This window comes from Arachis duranensis, chromosome 2, assembly GCF_000817695.3.
Source record: "Arachis duranensis cultivar V14167 chromosome 2, aradu.V14167.gnm2.J7QH, whole genome shotgun sequence".
Taxonomy (NCBI): Eukaryota; Viridiplantae; Streptophyta; class Magnoliopsida; order Fabales; family Fabaceae; genus Arachis; species Arachis duranensis.
This window is the reverse complement of record NC_029773.3, coordinates 5587444-5606087: the sequence shown is the minus strand read 5'-3', so window position 1 is coordinate 5606087 and position 18644 is coordinate 5587444. Positions and strand designations below refer to the sequence as shown.

The 18644-nt window shown below is 33.7% G+C and overlaps 1 protein-coding gene across 1 annotated transcript in view; it reads left to right on the top strand.

Annotated features, from left to right (window-relative positions):
• Positions 1-17523: 17523 nt before the first annotated feature.
• LOC107473129 (NAC domain-containing protein 14-like) overlaps positions 17524-18644 on the top strand; it is a 4393-nt gene continuing 3272 nt past the window's right edge. The window contains exons 1-2 of the mRNA XM_021134833.2: positions 17524-17703; positions 17875-18125. Of these exons, the coding sequence (XP_020990492.1) occupies positions 17541-17703; positions 17875-18125 (414 nt within the window). The 5' untranslated portion in view covers positions 17524-17540. The remainder of the gene's footprint in view (positions 17704-17874; positions 18126-18644) is intronic.

The window sequence follows — 18644 nt, the reverse complement described above, 5'->3', positions numbered from 1 at the left end:
AAGCAAATTGGTCAGAACATGGAGGTCTATATTGATAACATGGTAGCCAAAACCAAGATTGGCAAGTCTCACATAGACGACATTGTGGATATTTTTGCACAAGTTAGACAATATAACAAGCGACTAAACCCTGAAAATGTGTCCTTGGGGTCCAAGGAGGAAAATTCCTCGGGTTTTTGCTTACAAGTTGAGGTATAGAGGCCAATCTTGACAAATGTCAAGCTGTTCTAGAAATGAAAAATCCTCAAACAATCAAGGAGGTCTAACAATTAATAGGAAAACTTGCTATCTTGTCAAGATTTTTACGTTGTCTCGCTTCTAAGTCATTTTGCTTCTTTCAATCACTCAAAAAGAAAAATGACTTTAAGTGGGATGATGATTGTGAAATTACTTTTTCAAACCTAAAAACTATCATTTCCAAACCTCCAATTTTGAAAAAACCTAAAATTAGAGAGGAATTTTATCTTTATTTATCTATTACTGATTGGGCTGTTAGTTTCGTTCTTATTACAAAAAGGAACAAGATGCAAAATCCTATTTACTTTGTCACCAAATCTCTACAAAATGTCAAACTTCGTTATCCCAAGATAGAAAAGCTCGCCTTGGCATTAGTATTATCCCCTAGGCGTCTCCGACCTTATTTTCAGAGTCATATCATCAATGTTCGAACCGAGCAACCGCTACGACTAGTGCTCACAAAACCAAAACTAACTGGATGACTAATAAAATGGTCTATCGAGCTGTTCGAGGTTGATATCAGATATCAAGTTAGAGGATCTATCAAATTGCAATACTTTGCAAATTTTTTTTGCCGAGTTTACTACTCCTAACTCCGATGATATGCCAACAAAATGGATGCTTTATGTAGACGGCACCTCTAGCTCCCAAGGGTCAGGAGCTGGCATTCTCCTCAAAGATGGTAATGGAATTGTTTTAGAACACACTTTATGCTTTTCCTTCAAGGCCAACAATCAGGTTGAATATGAAGCACTTATTGCTGGTTTGAGGTTAGCAATCGAATTAAATATTTCTGAAATAAAGGTCCATTGTGACTCTTAATTAGTAGTGCAACAGGTAAATCAATCTTTTCAAGTCAAACATCATCTTCTAACAAAATATTTAGATACTGTAAAATCACTCATATCTTCCTTTTCAAAATTTGAAATTCACCATATTCCAAGTGAACAAAATCACCAAGCTGATATCCTGTCCAAGCTCGCCAGTACACAATCACACACTTCAACTCTTCTACAATCCACTCTGGTTACACCAAGAATCAATTTTATTAATATTTGTAACATCAACCAGAGTGACGACTAGCGATGGCCTTATATTCATTATTTGAAACTGGAAACATTTCATCTGAAATAAGAATTTGAAATAATTCCAACGACAAGCCTCATTATTTACATTATTAAATGATAACTTGTATAGACGAGAATATACTCGCCCACATTAAAAATGTTTAAATAGGTCAGAGGTAGACCTCACCCTAGCCAAGGCCTATGAAGGAATCTATGGAATACACGTGGGAGCACGAAGTCTATCTTTAAAAATTTCTGTGCCAACTTTTTTTAACCGAACTTACAGAGAGATTGTCATTAAAAGGTAAAAACTTGCAACAATTGCCAAATAATATGCTCCCATAATACATGTTCCAGCAGAACAATTGCATAACTCTAAAGTAAGTTGGCCGTTTTATCAATGGAGAATCGATATTTTGGGCCAGTTTCTCCCGTTGCACCAGGTCAGGTTAAATTTTTAGTTGTAGCCATCGACTATTTCTCTAAATGGATTGAGGCAAAACCATTGGCCAAAATCACATCTGAACAAATGATTTCCTTTGTTTGAAAACATATTATATGCAGATTTGGTGTCCCACAATATGTTATCATTGACAATGGTCGCCAGTTTGTCTATCATAACTTTACATCTTTTTTTATAGAATTTACAGATCTACCAATATTTCTCTTTAGTTGAACATCCATAGACTAATGGGTTAGCTAAAGCAGCAAACAAAGTCGTCCTACATGCCATAAGAAAGAAACTGGATGATACAAAGGGTCTTTGGGACTGCAACACCACTACACATTCTACAACTAAAGAAACACCATTCCGCTTAGTCTATAGGTCGGATGCTATGATTCCTTTGGAGATTTCTCAGTCTTCGTTGAGAACACAAGCAACCAACCAAAGTGAAGCTCGGCGACTAGACCTCAATTTCATATAAGAAATCCGAGATATAGCAACTTTTCGTCACCGAGCAATGCAACACAACATAGCTTGGTGATACAATCAGAAGATCCATCCTCACTCATTTCAAGTCAGCGACCTTGTACTCAGAAAAACCGAGCAAGCCAGACGACCTCAATCTCATGAAAAACTTACAACCAAATGGGAAGGCCCACTCCGAATTATTGAAGTCCTAAGAAATGGATCATATAAACTCCAATATTTAGATGGTACAAATTTGCCTAACACTTGGAATATTTCCTCTTTAAAGCAATATTACAGTTAAAGACAGAGACAGACTTGCACTCTTTTTCCTACTCACAAGATTTTTTCAAAAACAAGGGTTTTGCTTGGAGAGGTTTTAATGAGGCAAGCCTATCTGCACCTTTGTCAATAAAGGCAAATGAGAATCTATTATGGCTCAAGAAAGGCTGATTTATATATCAATTATCTTATTTCATCTTATCTTTGTCAAAACAGACCTATGACTATCACACAAAATTATGACTAATATGTCATCTACAGTCAACTATTCGTTTATTCAGATACTGCAAAACTTTCAAAAAAAGTAGGAGAAAATTTTTCTTTTGTTTGAATGGAAGAAAAAGTAAGAAGAGAAAAAATCATAACTAAGTGAAATTACATTAATACCTTCCCTGTATTATATATAAATTATAATATACTAATGTATTTAAATTATTTTTCTAATAAAAAAAGTGATCCTAATTGTATTTCAGAATTTTAACGTATTATAACAATAATATTTTTTGTATTTATCCTTTTCTATTGTCTTTTAAATATCATAAATAAAAATATATATCATTCTTTTTAAATATATACAAATAAATAATTTTCTAAAAGAATAATAAAAACTACTCATACTTTACATCATTAATCTCCTTAATCATATTTAAGAAAAAGTTTCACTAAATCGTATTTACAAAATAAAATATTATCAAAAGTGGCTAGCGTTTCTTTCTTACCACGTAGGACAAAAAATCATATACAATTTTTATAAATATATAACAAAATGCCAAAAGAGTAACAATGACCAGGACTCCAGGAGAGTACTATTTTATCACCACACAACACTTTCAAAAAGGGTAATTCTTCATGGTCAGAGTCATCAGCATACGCCTACTTTTAAAAAATTAATTCTACATAGCTTGAGCCATCTGTACCCATCTATTTCAAAAAAAGAAAGTTTTTCCTAATTAAAGATATTAACACATGATCAATTTCTACTTGTACTAAGCAGTGTACTCGTTATTCCCAAACATTTTCAAGTACTACGATTCCTACACAAATATATACAACAAAGATAAATTAACACAAAGATCAGAGTTGATCATGATAATCTATTTTATTAATATCTTTCTATTCAAACAACCAATCAATCTCAAAGTATATATACATAAAGTGATTTCCAACCATGTGTTAACATAAATAAAATAGAAAATGATATCTTCTTCAAATGCACGAAGATATACTGCTACTTTACGATAATAAGAAACACATAATCAATTATTAAAAATAATAACCTCAAATTAATTAGAAACTAAGTGCGTAAAAAAATTATAACTGTAATGGTGCATATTTTTGGAGGTATCATATCTCCTAAGTGAATATCAGCAGCGGTCATGAAATGAAAAAGAGCATCCAATCGCATTTTAGGTTAGATCCCAAAAATTTGGCGCTTTTTCTGCTCATTTTCACATAAAAACTAATAACGTTGCATCTAATATAAACCTACTAGACCCAATTTAGTCAACATATCCCATACATCTGATTCACTGTAAAGGTGAGGCCTACTTTGTTGCATAATAGCCAACCCTTTTTCAGCAATCGAAACTTGCCTCTCAGCCACAGAAGCTTGTCTCTAAGCTGATTCAACCTGCCTCTGAGCCACGTCATGTAGTTTGCTAGACAGATAACTACCTTCTTTCACAGTATCAGCCATCGTAGTAATTTCCAAAGCAACTTTCTCCTACTGTGCCTCCAAAAATTCATTCATAGGAGATTACGCTTTGTTCCTCTTGACGTTGAAGTCTCTCCTAATTAATTTGGTTGACTATGAGAAGCACTTGGTGAATTTAAATTAGCAAAAAATGTTGAGAAAATGAGTCATTCAAGTTAAAGGTATCTCTATTAAGTTGTTGAATTCTTTCTCGTGAAGTAGCAGCCCCTTTACTGGTAGCTCTATCAGCTCCGAACAATAACTCCTTCAAAGTATCATAATGTTTAATTTGCATTTTTTTCCATTTTTCTGCATGTGGTTTCTCCTGCATAAAGAAATGTTAAAATTATTTTGTGACTAACTTCGTCATTGGTATAAGTAATAAAAAAGTATAAGATACCTTAATAAAATCTTTTCACATTTCTTCTTCAACTTCAAACTTTCTAGTAACAGAATTCCATGCAAATCCACTTAAGTGATGAAATAAGTCATATGTCTCAACAAAATGATCTTTCAATGTTTTCATTCTATTCTTGATGTGGTTCTTTGCTATGTGCGGGCCTATTGCTATGCTCAAAGTCTTCACAACATTGGCATATGCTTCAGTTGTCGACAAGCCATCGTGTCTATTACCTTTCAATGCTTCTTCTGCTAATGCATTCAGAAGAACTTCATCCATATCATCAGACCATCTTAAGTTGTCTTTAGAAGGTTGATTAGCTTCTGTTGTTTTATTTTCTTTATTTGGCATTATTTAACCTGTAAAAAAATTCCTTAAAAAAATCTAATTAAACAATTCTTATTGTAAAATACATATATATACATATTCATATGTATGAAACATATATTCACTCATAAAATTTGATACACATTTCATATTTTAGCTGCAATATTATCTCGTAGTAATGCTGCATGTCTATATTCCTCATCACGTTGATTTGATTGTGATCTATCTATGTTGCATTCTTGTAGCAATTCTCGATCAACCGAATCAATTATAGATTGATCAATATCGACACCCATAAAAAAGTTATGCAGTATACAACATGCCAAAAAAATGTCTCTCATAGTTTCAAATCAATAATAAGGTTCAGTGTCGCTAGCTAAAATTGGGAATCTTTTCTTTAGAACTTCGAAACATCTTTCGATGACATTTTTTAATGAAGAATGGCGGTGGTTGAATAGTTCTTTCGGATTTTGTAGCTCACATACTGAATACTCTTTTAAGTGATACCGAACACCTCTATATGGTGTAAGTATCCCAGGCTTTAGCATAAATCCAGCATCGCCTAGATAAACCCTATTACATTATTGGAGTACGTACTCTTTTAAAAAGTTCTCTCTATATGGATGCCAGCAATTCTTCATTGGAGATGAAAAAGAGATCTCCAGAGGAAGAAGACTTGGTAGCAAGAAGCACAAAAAAGGTCAAGATGCATAGCACAAAACAATCAGATGTGTGTATGGATGAGAAGCCCCACCAGCCTGATACAATTGAGGCTACAATGGAGACAAATGTGGAAATGTCAGATGTTGAAACAATACTAGAAACCACCTCCACTCAACCACTGAAAATCTCCTATAGAGACAGATTGGTTGGTGATGGTCTGGGAAAGTTAAACCCAGAGAAGATAGTGGAGATGGCGACAGAAGAGTACATGTCAAAGAGTGAGTCCTTGGATTTGGATCTTAGTGATCAAGCTCCCTTCAATCCTAAACCAAACATCGAGGTTACTTTTGAAGAATATGATGATTGGTGCAGGCCATGGAAACAGGCCCTAATTGTCAAACCATTAGGAAAAAAGATTAATCTACAGGCCATGGTAAGATGAATAAACAAGCGGTAAGCTATAAAAGAAACTACCAGAGTGATGGATTTGCAAGGGGGATTCTTTCTGGTTAGGTTTTCTAATCAAGACAATTATGCACTTGCCTTATTTGAGGGCCCTTGGATGATAGCTGGCCATTATTTGTTAATTCAAAGATGGAGACCTTTGTTCATGCCTCAAGATACGAAAGTCCAGAAAATGGCAGTTTGGATTCGTATTCCTAACCTTCCAGCAGAACTCTATAGCAGATATTTCCTATGGAAGGTGGGAAAAACTTTGGGGACCATGCTTCGGGTTAATGAGCTCACATCCATTCACTCGAGAGGAAAATTTGCGTGAATATATGTATAAATTGATTTGAGGAAGCAATTGATTTCATCTTTTACAGCTTTTGAAAAAGAGTTTTATTTTGGTATATGAAGGTTTGTATCAAATCTACTTTAGCTGTGGAAGATACGGGCATAAGATGATGACTGTCTAGAATTGAAAAAGCAGGACATAAGAGAAAATTCGGGTATCATTAATAAAAATTCCAAGGATACCACTGTTGACCCACACCAAAACCAACCCATCCAGCTGTCTATTCCAATGGTGGATCATGCTCAAACAAGTGAAGAAAGCCCCTTTGGCCCATAGAGGGTAGTAAAAAAAGCTCAAAAAAGAAAGAATAAAAAAATTAATAAGACAATTAATGCCAAGGATAAGAAAGGATATGGATCCAGATTTGAAATCCCGAATCAGGAAAGAGCAAGTGACGAGATTGAGAAATCTAAGGAAGGAAAGAATCATCCTAGCCAAGGAAAAAATCAACCTAGCCAAAGCAATGTCAAAGCAGGAACCAAAAAGAAAATGCAGCCACACACTAGGGAGGAATTCAGTCAAAGGAATGCCAAATTTGGACCTAAACAGAGCACAAAAAATATTCCTACCAAACTCAAGAATAATGATCAAAGTAAAACAAACCAGACAAGCCAAGTCTCAAACAAAAATAACAAAGGAAAATAACAAACTCAACCTTCATTCCACCAAATCTATATGGTAAAAAAGATGACAATCATCAAGATAGCTTAAAATAGTCTAGCAAGCTTGGTAAAGACACTTACAACAAACAAATAGAAGGACAGGTCATCTCTACTAATGAAAACTTGGACCCTAACGCATCTTTTCTCATATCTAAACTTATGGGGGAGACAACGAAAGGGGAATAAGTTAGCACTTACAAAGAAAAACCACCTGAACAAGCTGACACCATAATTATGTCTACTGATATGAATACAGAGATGCAGATGCAGAATGTTGTTCCTCCCGATGGAGCCGAATCAGAGGTTAACTCTGTCCAAGATATGGAAGCTTGATAGCCTTCTTTTAGTCTTGGAACAGGGAATTTCATCTCCCTTGTTTTATTTGAGTTTCGGGTTTTACTTTTTGGATTGTTGTGATGAACATAATTATTTAGAATTGTAGAGGAGTCTCGACAAAAGGGTTTCATACTATCTTCTCAGATTTAAATTCTAGATGCAAATCTAGTTTTTACATCCTTTTGGAGACTCACATATCTGGCAGGAAGGCTGAGAATATCATCAAAAGGCTTGGCTTTGATGCTTGGTGTGTAAGTGAGGCTGAAGGCTTCTCAAGAGGAATATCGTGTTCATCAAAATCGGCTCTTTGGAAGGCTAAACCAGTTCTGGTTCATAAACAACTGGTCCACCTAAAAGTCCAAAGGCGAGATGAGGCCCCTTGGTTTTTCACTGCCATATACGGAAGCCCCCAAGTAGCAAATAGGAGAGCACTTTGGGAGATTATTGAAGACATTGCAGAAAATTTAACTGGATCTTGGTGTTTACGGGGAGACTTCAACTCAACTCTTACTCTTGACGACTCAGGCAGTTCGTCCAACCTATCTATAGATACTAGTAGTTTTTTAAACTGTATTAATAAGTGTGAACTAAATGATTTAGGTTTTTCCGGGTCTCCTTTTACTCGGCAAAGGAATAATATTAAGAAAAGACTCGATTGTTTTCTTAGCAACCTTGATTTTACTAACCGTTTCAAAGATGTTGGGGTTAAATATTTGCCTAAACTTAAATCTGACCACCTCCCTATTTTGCTTGATTTTTAGATGGCTATACTTTAGATGAGGGCTACAAACCGTGTCGGTTCCTTGCTCTGTGGGTCCTTCATGAGGACTATAATAACCTTGTTAAAAGAAGTTGGGACAACAGAAATAGCTTCACAATGAATGTTGCCAATTTCATGTAGGAAGCTAAAACTTGGAATAAAGAAGTCTTTGGCTATATTTTCAAGAAAAAACAAAGAATCCTATCAAGATTGGAGGGAATCACCAACAATCTTTCCTTCAACCCGAATCCTTTCCTTGATAAGATCCAAAAGGAGCATTGGCAGGAATATGAAGGTATTGCAGTGCAAGAGAAAGTCTATTGGCAACTATCAAGGAGTAACAACATCAAGTTTAGTGATAAAAATATTAGATACTTCCATCACAGAGCAAATGGTAGAAGGGAAAAAAATAGAATAACAAGCCTTAAGAATGATTCAAGAGAATGGATTGATGATGTTAAACAGTTAAAGAGATAAGGGGTTGATTTTTTCAAGACCTTATACTCTATGGATTCAAACTACAATCCTTTTCCCCTGTCTGGCTGTTTTCCGAAACTTGTTAGCAGGAATTATAATGATATTTCAAAAGAGGTCTCCCAAGAGGAAGTTAAAGCTGCCATTTTTTATATGGAAAGCTGGAAGGCTCCGAGGAGTGATGGTATTCCTGCAAAATTTTTCCAATAGTCCTGGAATAAAACGGATGATATGTCCATTAAATATATCTATAAAAATTTATCAATTTGATTCCAGATCATAACTATATAAACCCTTTCTCCAATTGGAAAAAGCAACCAAATTGATAAATTTTTATAAATATATTTGTCAATGTTTAATTGAATATGCGAAGTGTTTATATCCTAAAAAATATATATTTATTGCAAACAAATATGTGGGGTAAGAGAGGCTCAAACTCTCTACCTCAGGATAACTCTAAAGCTATGAGACCTACGCGCTAGCCAACTGCGCCACCACCCCGTTGTGTTGTATGCATGTGTGAAAATTTTACTTTGACAATTCAATGGAACAAGCAAGTTCACCCAAAAACTCACCTTTAGACCCTTCCTTTAATACAAAGATACATATTTGTTTTTTATTTTTGGGATGTGAAAATGTATGTGTTTTTTTTTTGTTGGTATTAGAAAATTGATTTGTTATTTCAAGTAAAAGTTTAAAAGTAATTCTTCAACCTTTAAGGGTACCTTTTTTTTTGTTTTTGCCACAAGAGTACCCTCTTTTAATTTTGTCCTTTTGTTTTTCTTTCTTTGGGCTTAGCCCCATTAATCACCCAAAAAAAAATAGCAACTAGTTGATCTCTTATTGTATTACGGACCTAAAAAAACAAAGTTATTTCTTTTATTAAGATGTCTTTGCGACTTGCAGTCCTGGAATATTGTTGCTGAATCCCTCACAAACTAGGTAAAGTCTATTTTTCAGCAACCCAAAAATATTAATGAAGTTAACAAGACTCTTATTACAATCATTTCTAAAATTTTAGTCATTTCAGACCTATCAGTCTATGTAATGTTTGCTATAAAGTGGTCACTAAAATTATTGCCTCTAGACTTAAAAATTATATGCCTGTGCTTATTTCTAACACTAAATCTTGTTTTATTTCTGGCAGGATAAGTGAAAAAAATATTCTAGTGGTACAGAAGGTGGTTCACACCATGCGTAATAGGAATCAAGGAAAAAGAATCATAGCTATAAAGATCAACCTAGAGAAGGCCTACGACAGGTTAAACTGAAATTTTGTGGTGGATACTCTAAAATGCGTCGGTATCCCAGAAGGAATCATTAATGTCATTGCCCAGTACATTTCTACCCCCACCATGAATCTCCTTTGGAATGGACCATCCTCTGAAACATTCTCCCCCCAACCAGAAGGATTAGACAGGGAGATCCCCTCTCACCTTATCTTTTTGTTCTGTGTATTGAGCGTTTATCCCACCTTATTAATAAAGTAGTTGCTGATAAAAAATGGGAGCTAATAATTATATCTAGAAATGGGCCTAAAATATCTCATCTTTGTTTTGCAGACGATTTGGTTCTCTTGCTAAAGCTTCTAGTGAACAAGTGCGAACGATTAAGGATATCTTACACACTTTTTACGAGAGCTCGTGACAAAGAATTAGCTTCCACAAGTCTTGTGTCTACTTTTCTAAGAATGTTAATAATAATATTAAGCAGCAACTAAGCCAGGAGCTTGGAATGACCCTGACGGCTAATTTGGGAAAATACTTAGGAGTACTTTTGATCACGGAGAAGTGTAACCGACGTCATTTTCAGTTCATCCTTGACCGCATGCAAACCAAGCTATCTAGCTGGAACAAGAAATCTCTATCTTTTGTAGGGAGATGCACCCTTATCCAATTGTTGTTATCAACCATTCCTAGTTACTGCATGCAGACTATGAAGATTCCTATGGGGCAATGATAGAAAGGTCCATCTCTTAAGTTGGGAGAAAATTTTAAATCAAATGAGGAAGGTGGACTGGGGATTCGAAGGGCGCAGGAGACCAATCAATTGTTTCTTATGAAACTTGCTTGGGGCTTAATCTATAAAAGGGATTCCCTATGGGTTCAGGTGATGAGAGAAAAGTATGCGAGAGGAGACAACATCATACCCAAAGTCCATAAGAAGACCAGCAGCTCAAACACTTGGATTGGAATAACAAAGGTTTGGAAAAAATTTCAAAGAAACCTAATTTGAAGAATAGGTTACGGAAAAAGCATTTCTTTTTGGGAGGACCATTGGATCCCAGGAATTCACAAATTAAGAGACTTAGTCTACCATTAACCTCAAATGAAGAAACGCTTGGAGAAAGGTTGTGCGATTATATTAGTTCTCAAAATACTTGGAATTGGACAAAAATTAGTCAGGTTTTGCCAGAGGATGTTCTAGAGCACATTAGAATTTTAAAATCCCCTAATCTGACATTGGAGCAGACACTGTGGGGTGGCTTCCAACAGTAGATGGCAGGTTTACAATTAAATCAGCCTATGAGACTCTTTTCAATAACAAGGAGAGTAATAATAGGTTACACAAATTGCTTTAGAAAAATAACTTAGTGGTTGAAAACCTTCTGTTGCCTCCTTACCCATGAAGCTTTGCTTACCAATAACAGGAGGAAGAGCAGAAACCTCACAGATAACAACGACTATCCAAGATGCTGCGGAGAGGAAGAGACTGTGTTCCACGCCTTACGCGATTGCCCCTACATCTATACGGCATGGATTAGCATAGTAAACAGAAATGCACAGGAAAATTTTTTTCTCCCAATCCTTTTAAGAATGGCTTAGTACTAATCTTTCATTAGTCTCACGAAAGCAGTATGGGACTCCGTGGCCCATCATCTTTGTCACAGCATGCAACATAGTCTGGAAGTGTCGAAATGATTTCATTTTCAGGGATGAGACTCTGCCAAACCATCAACTTCACCAAATGATAAGGGAAATTGTAGAAAATTATAGCATTACTTTGAGCATAACAGAGCATAGTAGTAGCTTACTAAATCTTACCAGAGAGGAGCTTGTCGGATGGGAGGCGCAAAATTGGGATTGGACTAAATTGAATGTAGATGGGTCAATCGTTCATCCTGGTAGCAGAGGCGCTTGCCGAGGTATTATTAGGGATTGGGCTAGACACACGATTGCTGGTTTCACTATGAACATCGAACCCTGTACCATAATAACCATGGCTGAACTATGGGACTTCTATGTTGGGATTAAGCTAGCTTCTGAGCTAAGGATCACGAAATTAGTGGTGGAAACAGACTCTAGATGTGCTGTAACGCTGGTTCAGAAGGCGTCTCCGGAGAGTCATGGTAGCTCTTTTCTCGTCCGGTCAATCAAGGAGTTTTTGGTAAAGATGGATAATGTAGAAGTAAAATATATCTACATGGAGGATAATTTTCTGCACGAATGCTCTCACCAAGCTGGGTCAAGGAGAAGTTGCTGGAATTAAGTTCTTCAAGCAGCCCCTCTATGCTTGTTTCATCACCTTCTTACTGATGCAAGTGGTGTTAAGTTTGGAAGATTGGTAGTAGTCAAGTTTTTCTTATTTCTTTGGGCCCTGCGCCACATTACTCATAAAAAAATAAAATATAACATACTGTGTCTATGAATTTGAATTTATGCAGACAATTTTATAAATTACACTATCATAGACCCTCGGAGATTCGAAGTGGATATTTCCTACTTAGAGCATCTTTCAAAATTTTCGAGTTAGAGGCAGTTCCTTCCCAACCAAACAACACATAAGTGAATTTCATATCAAACCCACAGACAACTAACACATTTTGAGTGGGGTGATCTTTTCTTCTGCGAAAACGAGGGGCTTCCACCCTTGGTACCTTCACACAATTATGAGTACCATCTATGGCTCCAGTGCAGTCTTTTTTTAGAAAGTATATTGACATATTAACATAACAATTTTATAATTATTTTATTGACAATTACATAAAATTCACTAAGTAAATTAAAAGATTTAGTACTTTGAAAAATGGATAAAATCGACTATTATGAAGTATTTTATAAGGAACATCCTCACCAGACGGTTGCTTGAAGAAGTCTCCCTCTAATGATAGAATAGCATTTAGGATGTTGTGAAAGTGACGGCTAATTGTCTCTCCTGAGCAGTGAAAGAAGAAAGACATGGTTCTAGTTTTCACATTGTGCCCTATAATATGTAGGAATTTAGCTACTTTCTCTTCAACCGTAGAGCGAGTTGAATCCTTGACTCTACCAGTTCCTCTTAATTTTTGACACAACTGCCTAAATGCTTCACGGCCCATACGTTTGACATCTCGGCATTTTTCAGATTTCAGTAACTGTGTCAATAGCTGAGTACGCCTAATTTCTCTGTCCAAGTTGTTATTATTAATTTGCCTAGGCCTATATTGTGATAATAATTCCAAAGTATACAATGCATGCAATGTAACACATGAAACAGATGTGACGCAGATATGTTGTCTCTTTTCTAACTCTTTGCCAACACGAGTTAAGGTTTGTATTGGTTTAAGGTGATATTGGTTAATAGAAGTGATTTAATTTACATGAAAGTCTGATTCATGTATGGCATTCGTATCTTCGAAATTTTTAGTATCCATCTATGAAAATATAATATTTAGAGTGGACATATCAATAATAAAAGTACTCAAAAAGTGACAAAAGAGGTATAACATATTATATATATACCTAATATATTATACATATATGCAAATATAAAAGGTATAACATATTATATATACATATAAAATAAAGGGGCAAAAAAATCCTAATATATTATTTATTTTAAATAGAAATCCTAAAGTGTACTTTGGTTTTGGTTTGGCAACTATGTTCTAAGAATTTAATTTTATATGATTTTTTAAAAATCGGCTACTGATTTAGTACACTTCAGAAAAACAGCAAGCAGTAACCATATTAGAAAAATCATATAAAATATATCTTTGGTTGGATTCTCCTAAATTTTGGTGTGGTTGAACTACACTTACCCATAGGGTTAAGTACTTTTTTGTCCTTAACGTCTTTGGGTGAAAATTAAAATCGTCTCTAACCTTTTTTGTTATTAAAATCATCCTCAACGTCACAAAATGTTATAAAATCATCCTTTTATCCATAAACAATATTTTATAGACAATTTTGCCCTTAAACAAAAATCGAAAAATCCTTCCTACCCTCACCACTAACCTCTGCATCATCATCACTATTGCTACGTATCTCTTTCTCCCTTTCCTTATGGCCACCACCACTATCACCATAACCATCACCATTGGTATCATAACCATCACACCTTTCTCTCTATTACCAGTTAATCATCCTAAATCACTACCACCCACCAACTACCCCTAACCCTTTTCTTTCCACCTAAACCTTTTTTTTTTTTTGCAACAATTCAGCAATTTAACAGAAATCATCAACAACAATAATTCAGCAATTTAATAGAAATCATCAACCGCAATCATCAACAAAATAAATTTAACAAAAATTTCAAATTAAAAAATAATTCAGCAATCATCAACTGTAATTTCAGATCCAAAATCAGAAACAATAGAAATTAAAAAAATTAGAAAGAAAGAAATGATGTTTATATTCTTCAAAAATAAAAAAAAATAAAAAAATGAAGAATGAAGAATGAAACCCTTGCCAGTAACAATAGAGACAGAGCAGGTGTACAGCAATGATGGGAGAGCAACGAAACCCTTGCCCAGTGACGACGGAGTGGTTGAAACTCTAATAATGGCGGCACAACAGAACATAGCGTGACGGGAGAGGAGCCAGAGTCCAATCCCTGCGACGGCGAAGAGAAATCCCATGGATGCATAGAGAAGATGAAGGGAGCAGCAGAGGGTTGGCCTAGCAGCGATGGAGCGGCTGAACCCCGGCGACGGCGGCGCGACAAGCCTCAGCAGCAGAGAGAGAGACGAAGAACGACATGCCCATCACGACAAGTCCTACAGCCACAACGCGATGACGGCGGCTACCCTCTTCCCTATCGTCACCTCCCTTTTCTTCCTTTCCTTTTCTTTCTTCTCCCTCTGTTGTTCCTTTTTTTCATTTTGGTTTCATTTTGATTTTTCTGTTTAGGTGGAAAGGGGTAATAGGGGATGGGGATAATGGGTGGGGTATTGTAGGTACTGGGTAGTGATAATAGGAAAGAGTTTTTATGTCATTTCAAAAATTATTATGGACAAAAGAATGATTTTATAACGTTTTGTAACGTTGAGGATGTTTTTAATAACAAAAAAAGGTCAGGGACGATTTTGATTTTCACCCAAGGGGTTAAAGACGAAAAAAGTACTTAACCCCTTACCCATATTTCACCCATTTAAAGTCTTAGAGCATTTTCACTTTTCTAAGAAAAGTTATGCCTCTCGAAATATGATTTTATTTTAAGGAAAGGGTGTTGTCACAGCAGTGAACAGCCCTGCTTCCAAAAGGCACACCTTTTCTAAAAAGACTCGAATTGTCCTGAAATTTGGACATAAAATACTATACATCCTAATATTTCCCCTCTTTTTAGTTGCACCTCCAAAGATTTTCAGAGATGTGATTTTGAAGTTGTTATTCCAGAATTCGGACAGCATTATTTCTGCAGAAAATGACCATTTTCTAAAAATCATATCTCCCAAACCACACATCAAAAAATTCTAAAATTTTAGGGGAACAATTAGACATCTCAAGGTTTCATAGAAAAATAATTTCACTCATTTTGAGTGGCTAAATTGCTCCCAGTTTTGTTCACAAAATGCTGCCCAAAACTGCATAATTCTGCAAGACTGCAACATGTAACCTCGGATTTTGAGAGGTCAAAAATTGATTCCTAACTTTTCACTCACTTTAACCTTGCATTCTAAATTTCTTTTACCTATTATGACTTGTTAAAAAGATTAAATCAACCCCAAATACTCAGAATTAATAAATCACTATTTTTTGTCACTTTCACATTTAAGCATACTCATATAAAATAAAAATTTTTTGCATTACTCAACATAGCAATCCAGACACAAATTACTCAAACAATCCACATATATTATCATCAATTTATTATTGCATCATATATAACAAACAGTCCAGTATCATCTCAAATAATCATTAGTATGTATCATCAATTAATTCAATCATAGAACAACCGCTGCAACATTATACACAATCGTTACCGATCGATTTGTCATACTTCACATCATTAGGGGAATTCATTTTTTTGCATCCAATAGCAGTTGCAGCATGAATTGAACCTAACATAAACTTCTCTCACACACGTCAAAAACAATGAACCAACGTAAAGGAAACGGAAAAGTAGCATTCCAAAAAAAAAAAAACGTGCTTACATTATTGCTTCCTACGACAATCTATCTAAGCCAACTCAAATTAAAAAAGAATCCACAATTACAAAAATCAGAAAATAGATAGAAAACCTCTACAATTTTCAGTTGAAGAAGCAAAACATCTATTCAAAGGAATTACCTAATTTGGAAGAAACGACGAAAATGACGAAAAAATTCACCTTCGTCTTGAGAAGGAAAAGATGTAGTTGTGATGGACCTGTGACGACAATAATAACACTGTGGTAGCGTTGTGAACAACGACGATGAGACTTTGATGACGCTAGTGACACTAAAAATAAAGAAAAACAAGAGATGAATTTTAAGATTTGAAAAAAAGTGAAATAAAAAATTTTAATTTCTCTATTTAGTAAAGAGCAAATATGTAATTGTGTCATTATTTATTTTTTTATCTATTTCATTTTATGGTAGAAAAAAAATTAACTGTACATCATTACACTTTTCATTCCCATGCAATCTGATTTCTTAATTAATAAAAAAAATAAAATTAATGGCGTGTTGGTTAAGGCATAAGGCATTAAAAAAATATATAAGTAAACTGAGAAATTGTTTTACTGGTTTAATTTGTTTTACTAGAAAATATGAAATGGGAACCGCAAAAGAATTTTCATGCTAGAGCTAGAGTCGGTGAGAAAACCGACCAAAATTTTGATGTGTGAAATTATATTATTAACTTTTATGTATTATTATGTAATAAGTTTAATTATAGATATTTTATATATGAAATAAATATTTTTATATATTTTATTTAAATATAAAACATGATCTAATTTATTAAAAAATATATTTAATTAAAAAATATAAAAATAGTTTTTAAAAATATTTAATATTTGTTGACTTTACTTTTAAAACACTAACACATTGTTTAGGTTAAAGAAATTTGAAGGAAAAAAAATAGATGAAAAAATAAATTTATTTTTTGTTGTTTGGATGAGAAGAGAAAATAAAATGAAAAAAAAAATATGTGGAGTCCACTAAAATATTTTCATCTCAAAGATGAGATAAAAATGAAGAAAAATATTGTAAACATAAATAAAATTATACATTTATCCTTTATCATTAATAAATTATAATTTATATATAATATAGATAAAAGTATTAATGTAATTTTATACTATTATAATTTTTTTTTTATTTTTCTTTTCATTTAAACAAATTTTTTTTTTATTTTTTTATTTATTTTTTCTTCATCCAAATATCGTACAAATAACTTTATTTTTCATTTTATTTTTTTTTCTCATTTTTTTCTTAATTTCTTTCTTTCTATTTTCTTTCCTCCGTAGAATTTGTCTTGATAGAATTGAAATGAAGGAGAAAAAAGAGAGTTGAGTTTGTATAAATACTCTTACTCTTTTCACTTCACTTCCCATCTCTCTACCTCTTTCCTTCTTCTTTCCTTTATTTTTTTTTTAATAATTAAAAAAATATTCTCCTTTCCTTGTTCTTTTTTCTTGCATCAATTGTTCTTCTTACTTGTTCCTTCTTTTTTTTCTTTTTGCAAGTTAGTTCTTGTTTTTGCTTCCATGCCATTAAGCTTGTTGTAATAGATTTCTTAACAATGGCAGAAACTCGGGTTCTACCTGTTGGATATAGGTTTCGTCCAACAGAAGAGGAAATTTTAATTCACTATCTCAATAACAAGCATTTGGGAAATGATGCAGAGATTAAGAACACTATTTCCCAAGTTGATCTTTGTAACTTTGATCCTTGGGATTTACCAGGTTCCTCTACCTTATTACTATTGTTTTATAAAAACTTTATATCTTTGATCTTTATAAAGTTTTTATACAAAAACTATGTAAAGTTTTAATTTTTAGTACATATTAGCAATCTTAGATTGTTGTTTTTTATTTTGAGAGTTGTGGTTCATACTTGGTTGAATTATATTATAGAACAATCGAAAGTGAAATCGGATGATCAAGAATGGTTTTTCTTCAATGAATTGAAATACATGAAAAACAAGCGGTGTAACAGAAAAACCAACATGGGATATTGGAAGATCACAGGAAAAGAGAGAATCGGGACAGACAGTGTCATAGGTACAAAAAGAACACTAGTTTTCTACGAGCGTCCACATAATGTCAAAACCAATTGGGTTCTTCATGAATATCATGCATTTGATCAAAAGGTAGGTTCTTGCCAGGTAAGAGATTGTATTGGAAATGAAATTAATTCTCCAATTTTTTTTTTTATCTCTATTATTGGTTTTGTCGTAAATTATGGAATCTTTTCACATCATTTTTTCTGTTTAAAGTCTTTTCTATTTCTAACATGTTTGGTTCAAGCAAAAATAAGAAGAAAGAAAGAGAAAGAGGAAAAATGAATGAAATTTTTTTTTTTTGTTTAGATGTTACAAAAAATGAAAAGGAAAGAAAATTTACACTAGTTTAAGAGAAAATAAAAGAAAAAAATTAAAAAAATGAGTGAAAATTTTTATTTATTTATTTTTGGATATTAAAAGAAAAAAAAATTTAGTGTAGGACTCACTAAAAAAATTTTTTCTTCATTACAAGTAAGAAAATAAAATAAAAATATTATTTTTTGTGTATTTATAATATTATCTATAGTTTTATTATTATTAATAATTATCAATATAAATTAGTTTTAATAGTTTTAATATATTATACTAGAAATTTATCTTTAAACATTATATATATATTAG